Source organism: Equus przewalskii, chromosome 11 (assembly GCF_037783145.1).
Source record: "Equus przewalskii isolate Varuska chromosome 11, EquPr2, whole genome shotgun sequence".
Taxonomy (NCBI): Eukaryota; Metazoa; Chordata; class Mammalia; order Perissodactyla; family Equidae; genus Equus; species Equus przewalskii.
Window position 1 is genome coordinate 30,343,455 of NC_091841.1, and position 20,034 is coordinate 30,363,488.

General features: G+C 55.2%; 1 protein-coding gene and 1 long non-coding RNA gene across 2 annotated transcripts; one reads left to right on the forward strand and one right to left on the reverse strand.

Moving 5' to 3' along the window:
* Positions 1 to 3,589: 3,589 nt before the first annotated feature.
* Positions 3,590 to 5,919, reverse strand: LOC139074395 (uncharacterized). Its single transcript, XR_011523979.1, has 3 exons — positions 5,722 to 5,919; positions 4,386 to 4,561; positions 3,590 to 3,717 (listed from the first exon to the last, which is right to left on the reverse strand). It is a non-coding gene; the product is annotated as an uncharacterized lncRNA (long non-coding RNA).
* A 3,609-nt stretch (positions 5,920 to 9,528) lies between these two features.
* On the forward strand, positions 9,529 to 18,332 carry FADD (Fas associated via death domain). Its single transcript, XM_070564388.1, has 2 exons — positions 9,529 to 10,398; positions 13,156 to 18,332. The coding sequence occupies exons 1-2, from the start codon at positions 10,113 to 10,115 to the stop codon at positions 13,506 to 13,508; spliced, it is 639 nt and encodes a 212-aa protein (XP_070420489.1). The 5' UTR covers positions 9,529 to 10,112; the 3' UTR covers positions 13,509 to 18,332.
* Positions 18,333 to 20,034: the final 1,702 nt, after the last annotated feature.

A 20,034-nucleotide genomic window follows, 5' to 3' on the forward strand; every position in this document is an offset into this window, starting at 1 on the left:
CATCCTTTGATGGAAACCATTCTTTTTGGAAGCGAATGCACACAAATCCTCAGAGGATGCGGCTGAGCAGGCATCTAGATAAATCTGGACACACAGCACTTTCTGGCCTCGAACGCTGACCGCATGGCCTCCGCCCAGGAAGCGCAAGGGGCCGAGAAGGTGGTCCCCCCGCCCGTGGGGGAGCCGTGGACGAGGGACGGACTTAGGTGACCGTCTCCTTTAGTGCCAGATGCGGGAATGCTTCTAGAGGTTCCTGGGACCTCATTTGTCTATAAGCATGTGCGTGTGTGTGCTCACGTGTGTGTGCATGTGTGTGCATGCATGTGCATGTATGTGGGCGTGTATGCATGTGTGCATATGTGTGTGCTCGTGTCTGTGTGGGCATGTACTTGCGTCTGTGTGTGCATGTGCTTGTGTGTGCACACATGTCCATGTGTGTGTGTCTGCCTGTGCACGTGTGTGTATCTGCCTGTGCTTGCGTGTACACGTGTGTGTGTTGTTGGGTTGGGAGTTGTGGTCACCCCTTTCCCTCAGTCTCTCCCACGGTCCCCAAGTCCCAACCCCCAGTCCCCCCACCCCAACAGAGCAGTTGTAGGATTTCATGCACCTACGATTTCCCCCAAACCTTTTGGGGACCATCCTGGGGTGGCCAGTGTCTTCTTCTGGACAAGTGGGGACGCTTTTTTGAAGCCACCACCTATGATCAGCGTTATTCCATGTAAGAAGGGGTATTTTCCACACTCGAACGTCGGCAGAGAGCACAGCCCCGTGAGCCGGCCGCATCTCAGGAGCCTCTGGCCCCGCGGCCTTGGCTCGGCTCGCTCACCACCAGGACCGGGAGCCCCGGGCGCCCCCTGGTGCTCGTGCTCCTGCGTCTCCAAGAAAATCTCGGCACGCCGCGCTCCAAGCACCCGGTGACCCCTGGGTCCCCGAGTCCTGTGACGAGGGCCACCCCGGGGTCAGCATCGCGGGAACCCTCCCCTCTCTGTGGGGCCCCCCAGAGCTTGTGAAGCCCACAGGAGGGTCTGAAGCCCCCTCTGATAGACGAGGAAACAAGCTCAGAGTGGGGAGGCGACGTGCCCCGGGTCACAGGGCTCCTTGCACCTGAGCCGAGACTGGTACCCAGACCTCATAGACATTCATTCATGCAACGTCCAATAAGAGAGCAGGGAACAAAGCAGACACAGCCCCTTCCCTCGGGGGATGACGTCTTGTCGAGGGCGTCAGACGCTTCACTAGAAAATGAACGCCAGGACCAGATAATTTCAGAGGAAGAAAGGAACGCTGATGGAAATGGCAACAGGGGAGGTGACTGACAGCGACTGAGTTAGCCAGGGAGGCCCCCGGACACCTGAGCAATGAGGAGCCAGAACGTAAAACCCTGCAGGAAGGCAGGATGGTTCAGGCAATGGGAATGGCAGGTGCAAAGGCCCTGAGGCAGCAGCGTGCTGGGTGAGTTCCAGGAGTGGCAAGAAGGACAGGGTGGCTGGAGCAGAGGGGCAGGGGAGGCAGCAGGAGACGGCTAGGAGAGGGAGCCCGAACCAGCTCACACGGGGCTCCCAGTGATACGAGGCCTTTGGGGTTGCTGGGTAAGTTCCACAGCAGGGGCCGAGTGGTCTTAACCAGCACAGTGACGGGATCTGATTCACATTTTGAGGTCAGTGCAGCAGGTGGGTGGAAACGGCAGTGGGGTGGGAAGCCAGAAAGGAGAGTGTTGCAGAAATTCTGGCGAGCGATGTTGGGGCTCGGCCGAGGGTGGTAGAGGTGGGTGAAGAAAGACCAGCAGATAATGTCACAAAGACCTGAGATCTGGCCCTGAAAGGCCCCCCAGAGATCAGGGGGTCAGCCGGCACCGTTATTTCACAGGCAGGCACAGAGGCCCAGAGAGGGCAGGACACCACTGCCATCACACAGCAAGCTGGCTACACAGCCATCCCTCGGACCCAGGCCCCGTGACACCAAGCGCCAGACATTTTCTGCTACTGGTCCCTGGAATGGTGTGGTGGGAGCACAGCAGGGTGGAGCCCCCAGCACAGACAGGGACCAGCAGTGGCCTGCAGGGGGCCTGAGGTCTGTGGCAGGCATTCCTACCAGCATCTGCTACACGGATTCTGCCACCCTCCCCCGTGGGTGGGGGCGTGTTACCATGAGCTGCATCCAGCCCAAGACAACCTCCCTTGGATAAGTTCCGTGTTTGTTAAAGACTTTTACTTGATTTAATCTATAAAAACCAGGTGAATCCACATAAAAATCCAGATTTGCACATTCTCTTGAAACATCAAGTCATCTGATGACATAGCCTCATTTTTCTTTTTTGTCTTTTTTTTTTTTTTTTTGGTGAGGAAGATTGGCCCTAAGCTAACATTTGTGCCCGTCTTCCTCTATTTTGTATGTGGGACGCCACCGCTGCAAGGCTTGAGGAGCGGTGCATAGGTCCATGCTGGGATCTGAACCCACGACCCCTGAGCCACCAAAGCAGAGCACACAACCTTAACCACTACACCACAGGGCCGGCCCCAACATAGCCCCATTTTTCACCAGGTCACACTCTCATGAGAGCCCCGTGGTGCCTGCTCTTCCTTGGATGGTGCATGCCCTCTCCAGCCTCCCACAGTCGCCCTCTCCAGCCTCCAAAACATGCCCACCCACTGGATAAGGGGCAGCTGAGACTGGCTCCTGCAGTCACTGTTGTTTCTAGAAAAGCCTCAGGCCAGATCCCCGTCCTGGGATCCAGGACCAGCGGTGGGATTCCCTGGAACAGAGCTTGGCCAAGGTGTGTGCCCTGTGACAGGGCTGTCCCCACCCCGAGGCTGGACTCAGAGCCCCAGGGCAGCCAGACCCCCAACCCCCACACACGTTCATCTACAGATTCCCAGCCATTTGTGTGCCCCCTAAAATGACCCCCTACCACAGGCGGTGTGTGTCTCCACACTCAGGCAACACTCACTCACCTGCCCATGTTTTGTAAGAGCCACAGCAAAGGAGAGAAGTGCTCACACTTGTCAGAAAACGGAGCAGGAAGGAGAGCTGGCACAGCGCAGGCACAGAGGAGAATAGTGCTGAATGAATGAACGAGGGAGGGAGGGAGGGATGGGCGGGTGGGTGGATGGATAGACAGATGGGTGAATGAGCGAGTAGATAGGTGAATGGATATGGGTGGATGGGTGGATAGATGGATAGTTGGGTGGGTGGATGGATGGATGGGTAGATGGATGCGTGGGTGGATGGATGGATGAATGGGTGGGTGGGTGGATAGATGGATGAATAGATGGGTGGGTGGGTGGATGGATGGATGGATGGGTGGGTGGATGGATGGATGGATGGATGGATGGATGGATGGGTGGGTGGATGGATGGATGGGTGGATGGCTCTTTGGATGGACGGACATTTAGACAGATGGCTGGATGGCAAATAGACTGATCACTGGGCCTTTCTGCCCTTGAGCTGAGTGGACCTTGGGGTCAAGCTTGCAGAGTGTTGGCAGAGCAGGTTAGGGGTACACGGAAGGCAAGCTCTGAGGCCTTCTGGCCCACAGACACGCCCCCAGGAGGCAGCCCCTCACTGCTCACTGACACAGCCTTTGGCAGAGGGGCAAGCGGCACAGATACAGCTCTCACCTGGAAACACCGACCTGGACCAGCCCACGCATCTTAGCCCAGTTTCCTCAGATGGGCTGGTGTGTGCTGCCCCCGCCAGGAGCCTGCCAGGAGTGCAGCCCTGGAAAAAGACGACCTTGTAGATACTGAGGTCTGGTTCCCTCCGCTCTGCGGAGTCCTTTCCTTCTGTATCCATTCTTACTCTCACTCCGGCACCTACCCCCTTACCTTCGCTCCCCCCACATTTTTATCAAGGGATAACATACAGAAAACTGTACGTCTTAAGTATATAGTCAACTCCCACAAAAACACATCCCTCTGTAGCCAGAGCATCACGGCACCCCAGAAGCTGCCTTCTTGCTCCCTTCTGGGCTCCCCTCCTCCCCAACCCACAGGGTCCTCACTTCCAGCCCCGGAACCGGGTCGCCTGGTTTTGCCGGTTGGTGGCTGCTGCCCTCTGCTGGCTGCCTCTGGAAGCTGCACCCAGGGGAGGAAAAGACCCAGATAGTGGGGGCTGTGTGAGCGTTCCGTTTGCTGCCAGGGGCAAATTACCACGAATTTAGTGGCTTTAAAACAACACAGCGTTATTATCTTACAGTTCTGTAGGTCAGATGTCTGACACGGGCTTCCCTGGACTAAGATCAAGGTGTCGGCAGGGCTGGACCCTTCCTCCATCTTCAAGGCAGCAATGGGGGCAAGTGGGGGACACTGCTGTCTCTCTAGTCCTCTGTTTACGAGCGTTCGTGATTAGATTGGGGCCCCCGGGATAACCCAGGACGATCTGCTCACCTTGAAGTCTGTAATCCTCACCACGTCTGCAAAGCCACTTCTGCCATGTAAACCAACGTGCTCACGGGTCTGGGGATCTGGATTCGGACTGCTCACCATCCTCACAGGTGAAGGCCAATCTCTACCCAGGAAACCAGGACAAGATGCTTTTTCTTTCTTTTTTTCAAGAGTCAATGCTAAGTGAAAGAGACACAAACCGGACTTCATCAAAATTTAAAGTTTTTGTGCATCCAAGGACACAATCAACAGGGTGAAGCAGCAGCTCACAAAATGGGAGAAAATATTTGCAAATTATATTTCTGATAAGGCGTTCATACCCAGAATATATAAAGAACCCCTTCAATTCAACAACAAAAAGACAAGCGACCCAATTTAAAAATGGGCAGAGGCCTTGCATAGACATTTCTCCGGAGAAGATACATGAATGGACACTAGCCCAGGCAAAGATGCTCAGCGTAACTAGTGCATCAGGGAAATGCAAATCAAAACCACAGGGAGACACCACTTCACACCCATTAGGATGGCTGTTATCCAAAAACAGAAAACGATAAGAATTGGTGAGGATGCGGGAAAATTGGAACCCTTGTACATTGCTGGTAGGAATGCAAAATGGTGCAGCAGCTGTGAAAGACACATTGGTGGTTTCTCGAAAGATTAAACATACAATTACCATAGGATCCAGCAACTCCACTGCTGGGAATATACACAAAAGAATTGAAAGAAGGATTCGAATAGATATTTGTACACCTATGGCCTCATGGGGAGTTCCCCACGGTCAGTTGACAGAGGACAAGAAGACACAGACCTGGTTTACAGGTGTCTCTGCACAGCATGCGTGAGGCCCCTCTCCAGGACACCCCTGACGACAGCGGTGAAGAGCAATCCTCCCAGTGGGCAGAACTGTGAGCAGTGCATCTGGAGGGGTGAGGAGGGCTTGAGGGGGCTCCAGGACCCCCTGGACGTCTACAGAACACTCCACCCAACGACAGCAGAATGCCCATTTTTTTCAAGCACTGTGGGACATTTACCAAGATAGACCACACACTGGGCCCCAAAATAACAAGCTGATGTTTAAAAGGATTAAAATCATGCAGAGTGTTTTCTCTGACCATGACGGAATCAAACTTGAAATCCACAACAGAAAGACAAGAGGAAAATCTGTGAACTCGTGTAAATTACACAACACGCTTCCAGATAACCCAGGGGTCAAAGAGAAAGTCCCAAAGGAAATAAAAATACGTTGAAATGAATGAAAATGAAAACACAACATATCAAAATGGTGTGGGACACAGCTAAAGCACGGTTGAGAGGAAAATTCATAAAACTAAATGCTTACATTAGAAATGAGGAAAGGCGGGGCTGGCCCAGTGGTGTAGTGAAGTTTGTGTGCTCCGGTTGGACAGCCCAGGGTTTGCAGGTTTGGATCCTGGGTGTGGACCTAGTACCACTCATCAAGCCATGCTGTGGCAGCCACCCATATGGAAAATAGAGGAAGATTGGCACAGATGTTCACTCAGGTCAAATCTTCCTCGGCAAAAAAAAAAAAAAAATCTTTTATGAACTTAAATGCAAAAATCCATAACACAATGTTAGCAAACAAATCCAACAATGTATATAAAAAGAATTGTACACCATAACCAAGTGGGCTGCATTCCAGGTACACAAGGCTGCTTCAACTTGCAGCAATGAACCCATGTAATCCACCACATCAACAAGCTAAAGAAAAATTACATAATCATGTCAACTGACACAGAAAAACCACTTGACAAAATTCAGCACCCATTTATGATTTAAACAAAAAAAACTCTCAGCCAGTTAGGGGCAAAGAAACATTACCTAAACCTAATAAAGAGCATTTACCAAACAAACAAAAAGCCTACAGCTAACGTCACATTTAAGGAGGAACAATAAAGATCAGGAACAAGACAAAGATGTCTGTTCTCACTCTGATTATTCAACATAGCACTGGAAGTTGTAGTCACTGCGATAAAGCAAAGAAAAGAAGTAAAAGGCATACAGTTTGGAAAGTAAAAAATAAATCTATCTGCATTTGCAGATAACGTGCTTGTCTACATAGAAAATCCCAAAGGATCTATACAAAGACACTTTTGAACCAACACATGAATTCAGCAAGGTTACAGGACAAAAAAATCAACACACAAAATCTAACAACGAACGTGCAGAAATCAAAATTTAAAACGTGATAGCATTTAAAATCACTCCAGAGAAAACGAAAGACTATGTATGCACCTAACAAACCATGCACGGGATCTCTATGCTGAAATTTTTTAAATGCTGATAAAAGAAATCAAAGACCTAAATAGATGGAGAGGCATACCATGTTCATAGATGGGAAGATTCAACATAGTAAAGATGTCACTTCCCCCCAAATTGATCTATAGGTTTAACGCATTTCCTATCAGAATCCTAGCAACTTTGTTTTCCCATAGACAAGCTTATTTTTGAATTTATACAGACAGACACAGACCCTAGAATAGCTGAACGTCTTGATAAAGTAGGAAGAATGGCTCGACCAAATGCAGGTTTACTATACAGCTACACGTCAAGAACGGGTGGTATTGGTGGAGGGTTAGAAACACAGATCCATGGAACAGAACAGAGAACGCAGAAATGGATCAAACATCCTCAACGGATTTTTGACAAAGGTGCAAAATGGTCCAACAGGAGGATAGCTTTTTTAACAAACGGTGCTGGAGAAAGTGGCCACCTATAGGCAAGAACACCAAAACCTCCACCTCGACCTTACACCTTCTACAAAAATTCACCCAAAACAGATTGAAGCCTTAAATGCAAAACTTTTAGGAAAAAAATAAGAGAAAATCTTTGGGAGCCAGGGTGAGGCCAAGAGAGTTTAGACTTGATGCCAAAAGCACAATCCATAAAAGGGAAATCTGATAAACCTGTAAAAGTTAAAACTTTCACTCTGCGAAAGACCCCATAAAGAGGATGAAAAGATCAACCACAGACGTCGAGGGAGAGGGCCGGAGGTCAATATAATTGCCCAAACAGAGATTCAAATTGGCCACGTCTTGTATAAGGTTCATTCACTCAGAAACCCTTTGCGAGCGGCTCTGAAGTGTCAGCCAGGGTTCTGGGTGTTCGGAGTCCCTGCTCTCAACGTGCTCACATTCTGGAGAGATCGGCAAAAACCACAGAGTGGGAAGCAGAGAGCGTGGTCAGTTAGATGTCACCCGCAAGGGACAAAGAAGCGGTACAGCGGGTAAGGCGGACGGGGGTGTGTGGACCCTCCTTGGTTCACCTCCCGCCCCCAGGCGGCTCCTTCTCAGCCTCCCTCAGGGGCCCCTCCCCATCTCCCTCACACTTGGACACTCCTGGGGCTGGGCTGTTGGTCCTCTTGCTATCTGCTCCCCCTCCATAGGTGAGCTCATTCTGTGGGTGCTCTAAATACTACATTGGGCCACCGTCTCCAGAGAAGCAGAAGCCATAGGATCTATGTCGATAGACACACGGAGATATGTTCTAGGAATTGGCTCATGCGGTTATGGAGGCCGAGAAGTCCCACTCGTCACCATCTGTCAGCTGCGGAGCCGGGAAAGTCAGTGGTGTTGTTCAGTCTGAGCTCAAGGGGCTAAAAATTGGGGGTCCGATGGCGCTCATGCAGAGAGAGCGAATTCTCCCTCCCTTCCTCCGCCTTTTTGTTCTATTTGGACCTTCAACAAATTGGATGATGCCCCCCCTTCAGCGGGGAGGGCCATCTGCTCCGCTCAGTCTACCAATTCAAATGCTAATTCCAGAAACGCTCTCACAGACACAGCCAGAAATAATGTTTTTACCACCTATCCCGGCAGCCCCCTGCCCAGTCAGGCTGACACACAAAATTAACCATCACAAACACCAACAAACTGCCGAATACTCCCAAATTCACATCTGCCCTCCCAGATGTCAGTCCCAAGCCCTTGCCCTGTGCATCCCACTGTCCAGTCAACATCTCTAATAGGTCCTCCCCCAAACCCACCCCACCCACACCTTCCCCAGGTCAGTCAATGGACGGAGGCTCCACCCTTCAAACCTTACAAGCATCCTCAACGCCTCTCATTTACGTACGCCCAAAAATCAAAAGAAGGTTGCTCCCTTCTCACCCTCTCCACTGCACTCGGTCCAAGTACCCCACACCTCTCATCAGGATTATTGTGGGGTCCCTGGCTTCTACTGAATGGCAGAGTGATTCTTTAAAAATGCAACTCAGAGTTCATACCAGCATTATTCATAACAGCAAAAAGGTGGAAACCACCAAAATGTCCATTGGCTGATGACTGGGTAAACAAACGCAGTCTGTCCACCCAGTGGAATAATACTGGCCCATGAAAAGGAAAATCAAGCACGAAAGGCCACATAGCGTATGGTTCCATTTCTATGAACCGTCCGGAAGAGTCAAACCCAAAGAGACAGAAAGTAAATTAGTGGTTGCCAGGGGCCAAGGGGAGGAAGGGAGAAGGAAGCCACTGCTCATGGGTACCAGGTTTCCACTTGGGGAGATGAAAATGTTCTAAAATTAGCTCAGGGTGAGGGTTGCCCAACCTTAAGACTATTGTAAAAACCAGTGAATTGTACACTTTAAAAGGGTGAATTATATAGAATGTGAATTCTCTCTCAATTAAACAGATATACAGTGTATATATATATATATTTTTTTTTTAAGGTAACTCAGATGGCTTCACTCCTCCACTCACACTCTCCAGGGGCATCTCAGGGGCATTAAAGCCGGGTTCTTACCTGGCCCATGAGGCCCCTCCTAATCCACCCCCTCCCCTCCTTGACCTCCCCCTGCCTCCCCCACTCTGCTCCAGACCCGCTGGTCCCCGGCGGCTCCTAGAACCTCGACTTTCACCTGAGCCTCTGCTCTTGCTGTGGCCCCGCCCCCAGCACTCTTCCTCCCACACCCACACACCTGGCCCTTCACCCCCGGCACCCGCACCTGCACCCGCACCTGCACCCGCACGAGGCGGCCTGCCGGTAACCACCCCCGAAACGTGCAGCGCCCCTCCTCCCCACCCCCCACCCTCCGCCCTCCACCCTCCACCCTCCTGCCCTTTGCCCCGCTCGCTCGCTCGCCTTCACTCGGCCCCCCGCCCTCTCTGATCTGTACTACGTCAGCTTGTGCACTGATGACGTCAGCTCCGGGCCGGCGAGGACCTTCCGGGCTTTGTTCCCGAATCTGAACCCAGCCCAGCACCTCCTGCCTGGCACACGGTAGGCGCTCGACACACGCTAAAAAGCACTGAAAAGCATAAACGGCTATGACTTTATTTTATTGAACGTTAAAGCCTCAAGGAACCTCTGAACAGCCTTTTCCGCGCACAGATGCCCAGGGGGGCACTAAAGGACACGCATTTTCACGAACGTTAACAAATAAATGCTTTTATCGTCGGCATCCGCGGCGCCCCACGCCGCAGGAAACCCGGGCGCGCCCTCCCACTCCGCGCCGGGGGTCGCGGGTCCCACCTGGCGAGAGCAGGCCCGCAGGGCGCAGGCGCAGAGGCTCTCGCAGTGGGTCTGGGGCGGCCTCTGCCAGCGCGCCCGCCGGGCGGAAACGGCTACGTTCAGCCTCGGGGCGCATGCGCGGATCCCGGAGTTCTCGCGAGACGGTGGGCGTAGGGTCCCGCAGCGCATTTCCGGTGGTGGCGCCGGACGCCGGGCGCTGGACGAGGAAGCTGCGGGCGCGGCGGCGGCCGGGGAGTGGCCGCCATGGATCCGTTCCTGGTGCTGCTGCACTCGGTGTCGGCCGGCCTGTCGAGCAGCGAGTTGACCGAGCTCAAGTTCCTGTGCCAGGGCCGCGTGGGCAAGAGGAAACTCGAGCGGGTGCAGAGCGGCCTGGACCTCTTCTCCGTGCTGCTCGAGCAGAACGAGCTGGACCCCGAGCACACGGTGCTGCTGCGCGAGCTGCTCGCCTCCCTGCGGCGCCACGACCTGCTGCGCCGCCTGGACGACTACGAGGCGGGGGCGGCGGGCGGGGCCTCGCCGGAGGAGCAAGGTGGGCGCGGGGCGGGGGCCGGGGACTAGGGGCTGAAACCGCGGCTGGGAGCAGGGGACGGGCACTGGGAAGGGGGCTGGGGGCGGGGGACGGGGACTGGGGGGCGAGCGGGCTGGGACTGGGGGCGGGGCCTAGGGAAGGGGGCTGGGGACAGGGACGGTGCGCAGGGAATGGGGGCTGGGGGGCGAGCGGGCGGGGACTGGGATCGGGGCTTAGGGAAGGGGGCTGGGGACAGGGACGGTGCGCAGGGAATGGGGGCTGGGGGGCGAGCGGGCTGGGACTGGGATCGGGGCTTAGGGAAGGGGGCTGGGGACGAGGGACGGTGCGCAGGGAATGGGGGCTGGGGGGCGAGCGGGCGGGGACTGGGATCGGGGCTTAGGGAAGGGGGCTGGGGACAGGGACGGTGCGCAGGGAATGGGGGCTGGGGAGCGAGCGGGCAGGGGACTGGGAAAAGAGCCTAGGGAATGGGGCAGGGACTAGGGAAGGGTCTTCGGGGAGAGCAGGCAGCCGACTGGGTACAGGGCCTGAGGAAGGGGCCTGGGACTGGGGAAGGGGACTGGGAGGCCAGCGGGTGGGGGACTGGAAATGGGGCCTGGGGCCGGGGGAGGCAGGGCCAGTTTTCCCAGCAGTACCTGTTTCGAGTCTGCCCGTCACCTAACCTTTACCAGATTTGGTTTGTGTATTTTCTCTAAACAGTCCGGGGAGAGGGTGACGTGCCCACTTTGCAGATGGGAGAACCAAAGCTCAGAAACGTTAAGTCGATTAGCTCCTTCCAGGGAGATTAGAAAGTTACTCTGGGTCGGGAGGAGTCGGCAGGGAAGGTGGGGTGGAGGTGGGGGGGGGGTGGCTGTGGCTCAGAGAGAGGTTAAGTGACTTGCCCAAGATGCACAGCGAATAACTAACGGAGCCAGTCTGGCCTCCGTGGGGTGGGGGGGTGGGGGGGGCCTGGCATTAGCCTCTGCACTGCCTCTCTGATCAAGTCCATACTGTAGTGGCTTCCTACCCTGCTCGCAGGCACCTCCCGTCGCCACCCTCACCTGTGGCTTGCACAGGCTTGCGGGAGTAAAAGTGAGACCTGAGAACAGCAGGGTTTCTCAGCCACATCCCTATGTCCTCAGAGTCTCGAGGGGGAGAAGGGTTGGGGAGTGCTTTGGGGACACCCCTTCCAGGCTTGGAGCTGTGACCTGGGATTGGTCATTCAGTCACTGAACCAAAAAAGGATCCCAGAGCTATCACTCCGTGAAGACTGGTGCGTATTGGTGGCGAGCTGAGCAGCACAGCTCTGCCTGAAAGCAGTCAGGTTCAGATCTTACGCACATACACACACGCGGTGCTACACAAGCAGAACAGGACTTAGAATAATTATGTTTTCAAGGCTCCTCGATGGTGGGGAGAATGCTGATATAATACATTTAAAAGGCAGTCCAAAAAATACAGATAATGCCATTTTTGACTTATACATGTGTGTCTGTGTTCATGCGTTTTTATTCATGTAGTTACTGTGTGTTGGAGGAAAGTACACCAGCAGGCTAGCATAGCAGCAGGTGTGGGTGGGGCGATACGGGGCAGTCTGTCTGTCTTTTTTACAGAAGGCAGCTTTGCATAATGAGTAACAGTGGACTTTGCGCTGCACTGTCATGGTTTCACATCCTGGCTCTGCCCTTGTCTCGCTCTGTGACCTCAGGAAAATCACTTCCCTTCTCTGTGCCTCGGTTTCCTCCCCTGTACAAATGGTTGAAGTGACACGGGGCCGTCGGGGCTGGAACAGTTGGCCCACCGGCGGAAGGTGTCTCGGGTTTGTAGCTGGAGATGCGGGTTTGCAGGAGCCCTCCAAGCAGCACCCTGTCCTCCTTGCACCTCTCCCTCCATTCCAGAAACAGCCTTTTATGGTCTGTAGTGCCCGGCTTGCTGGTCTCAGTAGTGGCTTTTCAGCAGATGAGTTCGTGGTCACCAGGGACAAAAAGCCTGATGGTCAGTCACAGCAGCTTCCAGAATAAAGATTGGGTTGTGTATTGTGTCCTGGGGCTGTCATAGAAATTACCACAAACCATGTGGCTAAAGGTGACAGAAATTGATACCCCTACAGTTCTGGAGCCAGAAGTCAGAAATCAAGGTGTCTCAGGGCCACGCTCCCTCCAGAGGCTCCATGGGAGGGTCCTTCCCGCCTCTCCCAGGGCTCCAGGTGTCCCTGGGCTTGTAGCCACATGGCCTCCTCTGTGTATGTCTTGTAAACTTGTCACTGGGTTTCGGGCCGGTCTGGATGCTCCAGGATGATCCCCTCATGTCGAGATTCTCAATTTCACCACATCTGCAAAGACCCTTTTCCAAAGAAGTTAACGTTCACAGTGCCAGGGATTTGACAAAGACACGTCTTTTTAGGGACCACCGTTCAGCCCACTGCAGGGTGGGTTGCGAGAGCAGCCCCGTTTCCTTCCTCGTGACCTTCCCGGCCCTTTCCCCAGTCCCCCGTCTTAAGCAGGCAGCCCCACGACACCCACCTGGCCATCAAGCCTTCAGCAGGCCACACGTCTTGGGTAGTGTTTTCGGGCAGGGTTGGCTGGGGCAGGCTTGAAGGCCGTCTTGGGCTTTCTGTGACTTTCCCGGCCCCTCTGCTACTGGGCGACCTCAGCCTCTGCCAGAGGACCTCTCGTGCACCCACACTTGGGTCAGCACCCAGAAGCCCATCGGGGAGTGTGGGGTTACTTCATACAGAGCTCCCAAACCTCGGGTGTGTCATTTTGTTCTTTCCCTCCCCAGACCTGCGGGCAGCGTTTGACATCATCTGTGACAACGTGGGGAAGGACTGGAAAAGGCTGGCTCGTCGGCTGAAAGTGTCTGACGCCAAGATCGACGCCATCGAGGAGAAGTACCCTCGGAACCTGACGGAACAGCTGCGGGAGTCGCTGAGAGTCTGGAGGAACGCCAACAGGGAGGACGCCGCCGTGGCCCACCTGGTGGGGGCGCTCAGGGCCTGCCGGCTGAACCTGGTGGCGGACCTCATCGAGGACGATCAGCAGGCCCGGGGCCTCCGGGACCAGGACGAGAATGCTGGCAGCACCGTGTCCATGATGTCATGGGGCTCAGACGCACCCACCTCAGGAGCCCAATGATGATCCAGCTGCTCTTCTCCAGGGGACCAAGGGCATCTGCGCCGTGTGGACGTTGGCTCCCTCCGTGCAGGTTGACCAAGTGCCTTCCACGTGCGGGGCTGTGTAGACCTAGCAGTGAGCCAGGCTGAGCGGCCGGCGCCCGCGGAGCCCCAGGCAGCCTTCCGAGCCCAGGCTGCCATTGGCCGAGTGCTTGCTCTGTGCCAGGTGGGGCTGCGGACGCTGTGCAGATGCGTCCGTGGACTCCTCTCCGTCGCCCCTGCGAGGGAGACTGGTCCCCATGAAACACCTCCCCACAGGAGGAAGTTTTGGAGCCGTATCCGGCACAGAGAAGGGATCTGTAAAAGCTGGTGATGGTTACTGTTAGTATTCTATGGGTGTGGAAACGAGCTCAGTTAGGAGCTGGAGGAAGGTCGGTGAGGGGGAGGCGGGGGCGGGGCCGGCGCTGTCCACCTCCAGAGCCCACGCTGCTCTCCAGCGGGTCGTTCTGCCCCTGCAGTTGGCTTCAGGCTTTGTGGCTTTCAGTGTAGACTGAACCAGGGCGGGCGGTGAGGGTGCTCCAGCGTGTGGCCCTCGTGGAGTGGAGTGTCCTTGGGGGTCGCAGAGTAGGACAGTCAGGGTGTGAGGAACACTGAGCCGTGGCTCCCGGGAGGTGCGCAGGCGTGGTGGGCGCACAGTCAGCACTCTGCCAATGTTCTTCGAATCATTTTTTGATGATTCCTGTGATCCCACAGTTTGTTACTATTTTGTATCAAAAGCTCTATGTTTCTGATAACAGAATTGGGAAGGGGGCTGGATCCTGTGATTTTAAAAAGTAATCTTGCTGCTTCTCAGGGAACCCTTTTAAATGCCTTTACGGTGGAAACCTGTGTTACAAAACAAAGACTTTTCCATTCCTCTGGATCTCATTTCGCGTCGTCTCAGCAGCGCCTCACACCGATTTCGGGATCCCTGGCGGCCCGCCGTTTGCTCAGCCTCTCGATAGGCCGCCTGGACTTCACAGCAGCCCCACGGACCACTGACGAGGGGAGTGTTCACCCTCAGCGTACTGAGGTCCCCGGAAGCCTTCTGCCACCGGCTGTGGCCCTGCCTGCCTCCAAGAGGCTCAGAGAGCCAAGTGGCCGCCTCTTAGCCAGGTCTTCCAGCTGTGACCTTGGGAAAGCCGCATATGATGGCATGCCTTGCTGCCTTGACCTTGGGCTGCTCAGATCCTAGCAACACTGTCCCCACTAAGCTGTGGGCCTGGCATTTGAGGCCCCCCGAACACACCCCTTCAGCAGGTACTTGCTGTGCCAGGAGCTGAGGCCATAGCCCTAAACAAGACAGAAGTGGGCCTGCCCTGTTGACCCTGGAAGCCTGGCAGGGAACACAGTGTTAACCAGTTCAGCGCAAGTCTGGGTGCTGCCAGGGAGCCGAGCAGTTCCCGTCCCGTAAGGGCGTGGCCTGCCCAGTGTTTCGCAACAGACCTTCCGGCCTGCAGCGGCACCTGCCTCTTCAAGCCCCAGGCCAGGGCTGGTTCTGCGGGTGACAGGCCCGTCATCGCCGACCGTAAGCACGAGTGGCTGGGCTAATGGGGAGCTTTGGGAAGTTGGTTTTCTGGGAAACGTGTCTGTGTTTCTTGAACAGAGGCCGATTTCAGAGGGTCTGCCATTCCCTTCTGGTTTATGGCATAAACTACTGAAATGTGACATGCTGACATCCACCCCTCGTGTCCCCGTGCATCTCACCCCTGGAAGGAGCCCCGACCCCCCTTCACACCAGGTGTCCTGATAGAGGCTTTGATGACACGGGATGACTAAGCACCAGGCAGGGCTCGTCCCCATCTCTGCCATGGCTTCCCCCTGTGGCCCCTCTCAGTCCTGCCTCCGGTGAGGCCCTGCCTCCCCGGAAGAGCCGCTCCTGTCTGTGGGGAGGGAGCAGGGGCTCTGGAGCAGCCTCACTCTGCCTGCTGTGTGACCTGATGGTACCCGGCCCGAGGCACAGGTCTGCGCTCCAACATGCAGCAAAGGTGCTGGGTGAGCGAGTCCTCTCCGTCCTGCTCGCTGGGCCCACGTGCTGGCCGCTCCCAGGGCCCGGCGGGGGCCTGCGCTCTGGGGCTGTAGAGCGTGGTGACATGTGAACTTGCACCAGAAACTGCCCCCTGGAGACGGGGGCTCACAGCCAGAGAGAAGCCTCTGTTGGTCCAGCCAGGCCCCAGCAGTGGCCAGGAGGTGTCCCCCATCGCTGACCGTGTGCCAATGCTCAGGCTTCACTGAGCAAGACAGGCAGCCTGCCCCCGGGAAGCACAGAGCCTGTACAGCTCTGCGAAACTGAAGGAAAGGCGTGGAGAAGGCACAGACACTCCCGTGGGTGCTCAGGGCGCAAAGAGCAGGCATGGAGAACGATGGCTTCCCGATGAGAGAGGTCTTGGCACTTTGTGTCCTGTCCACGTTTTCTGTGACGTGTCTGTTCTCGTCTGCCAGAGGCAGTCGTAGGTGTGGCCTGGATGGTCCGGTAGGCAGTGTGTCTAGGGGGCAGGCCTTCCAGTCTGACCTGGGTTCGAATCCTGGCCCTGCCCCTTAGTGGCTCCGTCACCTTCATAGGGGCCATCAGATAAAAAAGTGCTTGCCCATGTCCGTGGGACCTGCTTCTCAGGTGCCTTAAAGGTTGGCAGCGGCGTTTCACCCCGAGCCCAGGGTCTCCCTGCCCTCGAGCCTGGCCTTTGGCCTCTGGTCCTGAGAGGTCACTTTTCACCGTCATGCCTGAACCCAGCTGTGACGCCGGCATCTTCCCTGCCGTGGACGTGAGCCTGTGTCAGGGCAGCAGGTGTTCAGGATCTTCATAACCTTTCCTGGGACGGATCGGACTGACGTCTCAGCAGAGCTGTGACCTCTGGCATGGAGTCAGTGACGCCCCCTCCAGCTAGGGGGCTGCTACGATTTTCAGACAAGGATTTCTCATGGCAACTTTACCAAAAAATCATCCATGTTCCTGGTGTTTTTGTTTTTTTTTTTTTTGTAGTCATGTAAAATTTCCATTTCTGATGAAGGTGCACACAATTCGCACGGTTTGCTTGAAAGCTCAAGTCGAGAGCCACGCTTTGCTCCCCATCCAAGTGTATGTGCTCGCAGGACATTCCAGGCCGATGAAGGGAACTTGATCAAGCGTTTCCTGAAACGAGGGTTGGCTCCCTAGGCTTCTGGCCCCTGCAAGGTGCCCCGCGTCACACCGCTCTGGGCTCTTGCGTTGGGAGCGTGGGTCGTGGCAGGCCGCCTCCGTCCCCTCCTCTCCCCACTCACTCACCTCGATCCTCATCCGCTGCATCTTCCTCCCCAGCGCCCCCAGACCACTCCCCTACCCACACTTGGAAAGTCACAGGTGGCCCAGCCCATTGGGCGCTTGGCTCTGTCTTGCTCACCCTCGAGGGCCTTTGATGCTTCTCCTGACCGTTCTCCCGTGAAACTTTCTTCTGGTTTTCCTCCTGCCTCTGGCCACGCCACCTCAGACTCCTTCATGCCCTCTCCCAGCACCAGTCCAGTGCCAGCTCTCTCTGAGCCCCCAGGGCAGCGCAGGCACTGTCCCTGGTGCCAACCGCGTCTCTCTGAGGCCCCCAGACCCCTGTTGTCAGCTAGCTTGGGTCAGCTCCTTTGCTACGCAGGGGAACGCATGCACGGGTTCTGGGGACTGGACGCCGGCACCCTGGGGGCGGGCGTTACTCTGCCCAGCGCACACCGCAGCTCAGCCTCCCTCCACACCCCGTGCCCAGTTCCAGCCCAGCTCCACAGTCCACCCGGCTGCCGCGACAGCACCAGCTCTCAACGACCCCACAGGCTCTCCTTTCCACGCCTCTCCTGCCCCACCCCCAACGGAGCCTCACCCTTCCTCAGGACAACCCCGCCTCTGCCCTCCCTGCCCCTTCCAGCGCCCCCATCCGCGGCCAGAAACAAACCGAGTCCCGCTGCAGACCCCCACTGCACTCAGAAACCGCAGGTGCTCTCCACATGCTGTTGAGCTCTGTCTTTTTATTTCCACGATAGCTGTTCTGAGTCATCGTGCTGACTGCTCACTGACCACAGGATTCCTGTGTGTGTTGTGTCTGGAAGCAGAGGGACGAGTGGCCTGGGGGTCCTGTGTGCCTGTGCAAAGATGCCCCGCCACCCTACATCTGCTGACACACAGGAGCGCTTCTCTCTCACAGGGAACCCTTGCACGTGAAATCCATTTCCGTCAAAGGAGCCCTCCGTTTCTTAAGTCAGAAGTTGAGACGCTGGCGAGAGTGTACAGCAACCACATCAATTGTCACCAAAGAGCCAGGCCCATTCAGGGCATGAACGGTGTCCTCATCGAGCGAAAGCCACGTGACATGGAGGAAGCTGTCCTAGGTGGCTTGAATGGAGAAACCTGGTGGGCCATTGAGTGCTTCCCCACCTCCCGAACGGCCTGAGGACGCACTGTAGGCACAAGGCAGCCACACTGTTTCAGCAAAACATGTTGTTTCATGAGACGGAGCTATCCGAGGAGACGGCAGCGTTCCGGAGACACATGGCGGGGGTGGGTGCACAACATGGTGAGTGCACTCAGTGGCTCTTAAAAACTGCTTAAAGGGTAAAGTTTATGTTATATATATTTTACCACAATTAAAAAGTCATACCTCGTGTTAAATTAACCATACATTTAATTATGTTGTTTATCTGAATTCTATCTGTTTTGCAGGCTTCTCTCTCTAATTTGTAATTTTACTGATATTTTATAGTTTACGAGAGCCAGAAGCATCAGCTTATGTCTGGCCTTATGTTTGTATTTATTGAAGTAACATTATTATAAATAAAACCTTGCTGCTCACTGGGAGTCTGGGTCCCTGTTACTCCTTCCTGAGGGGCTCCTGGCTGGAGAAACCCAGCTCTGAGCGTCCCCGGGCCCCTCGAGATCAGTCCTAACCCGCGGCACCACGATGTGCACCACGATGCGCAGGAGGGCTGCCCAGCCCTGTGCAGCTTGTTCCCGAGCGCCCACCCCCGGCAGTCTGCCCCGGCTGTCTTCCCCCCCTCCAGCTCAGGGCCCAGCGCAGACGCCCAGTCCCCTTGCCCAGCCCCCACTGACCACGCTAGGCCCCCTCCTGGCCGTGGTCCTGCCCCCGCCAGCCCCAGCTCCCTGACAGTCTCTGAGAAACCAGCCCCAGTGCCCTCACCAAGGAGCATGTGACCCAGTTCCGGCTGCCCAGTCCTATCAGGATTTTATATGAGGACAGTGGGCAAGGGGAATCCTCTGTCATCTGGCCCAGCTGATGTCTGTACCCCAGAGCATAAACCAAAGACTATGGGAAATACAAATAAATGTACGTGGATTGACAAGACTAGGAGACTACCTCATCTTTCTCAGCACAGATCAAAATTCGAACAGCCAAAAAAAGTGGTGGGCTCTGTAGGGCAAGAGAGAACAGAATGAATAAGGCAGGTCTGACCGAGATAGAGCAAACAGTGCCATGAGAGGCGTGGCATCCCCAGAAGCCTGGCCTCCGGAGCCAACTGCCCAGGTTCGAATCCTGGCTCTGTGACGGGGAGCAAATGAACTCATCTCCAGAATGGATTCTTAGAGCCCCTACCCCAAAGGATGACGTGAGGATTCCGCGACTCGTTCATAAGGCCCAGGGTGAGTGCACAAGTTCATCACAGCGACATTTGTGTCACAGGCAGCATAGCCGGGAGACAAATAGGAAGGAGCCACTGCATCGACTTACTCTGCCTGCCGGCTCTCTGTCACGTGAGCGAGCACTTTTTAAAAATTCTTTAAGCCAGTTTGATGGGATTTCCTGATATTTGCAGTGAAAGGCGTCATAGTGATCACATGAGAATTTAAACTATGATAAAACAGTGCTTCGAATGAGTGAGAAAAAAACTCCATGAATGCGGCGGGGACCACCAGCAAACACGTGTAGCCTCGCCTCACTCCTTCTACCAAAATATATTCCGAACGCACACAAGATTTGAATGAAAAAAAAAAAAAAGAACAAACCTGAGAGAACTTCTTTATCCTCTTGAAGACGAAGGAGAGGGCCGAAAAATAAAAGGCTGACTCATTTGGCAACTTAAAAAACTAAAAATGCCTACTTATCAAAAAAAAAAAAAAAATCTGCAAATTTAAGAGGCAGATGACCACTTCTGAAATATTTACAGAAGGAAATGGAAGCAGCCTGCCGGCTGTCAGACATTCTTTCACTTCTCAGCAAGGAGAACCTACTGTGGGGTGACCTTGCCAGGACCGGACACACGTGGAGGAGCGGCCTTTGGGGAGCTTCTGCGCTGGTGGGAGGGACAGCCTTGCATTCAGGAATCGCAGACACAGACACGCGATTCCAAGTGGGGAGGAGGTCCGGGGGCCACGCCGGAGCGGAGACCAGCCCAGGCTGGGGAGCAAGGACAGCTTCACCAAGGCAAAGCTGGGCTCGGATACATGGGGGCCCGGCAGTGGAACAGCTCCAGAACAGGGATAAAGTGTGGTCTTCGCAGGGGGGCAGCCCGTGCCCAGCCCGGAGCCTGGAGGGAGCAGATCT

Coding starts and splice junctions, on each gene's coding strand:
- FADD (XM_070564388.1), top strand. CDS start 10,113: ATGGATCCGTTCCTGGTGCTGCTGCACTCGGTGTCGGCCGGCCTGTCG. Junction 10,399..13,155: donor GGCCTCGCCGGAGGAGCAAG/GTGGGCGCGGGG, acceptor TTCCCTCCCCAG/ACCTGCGGGCAGCGTTTGAC.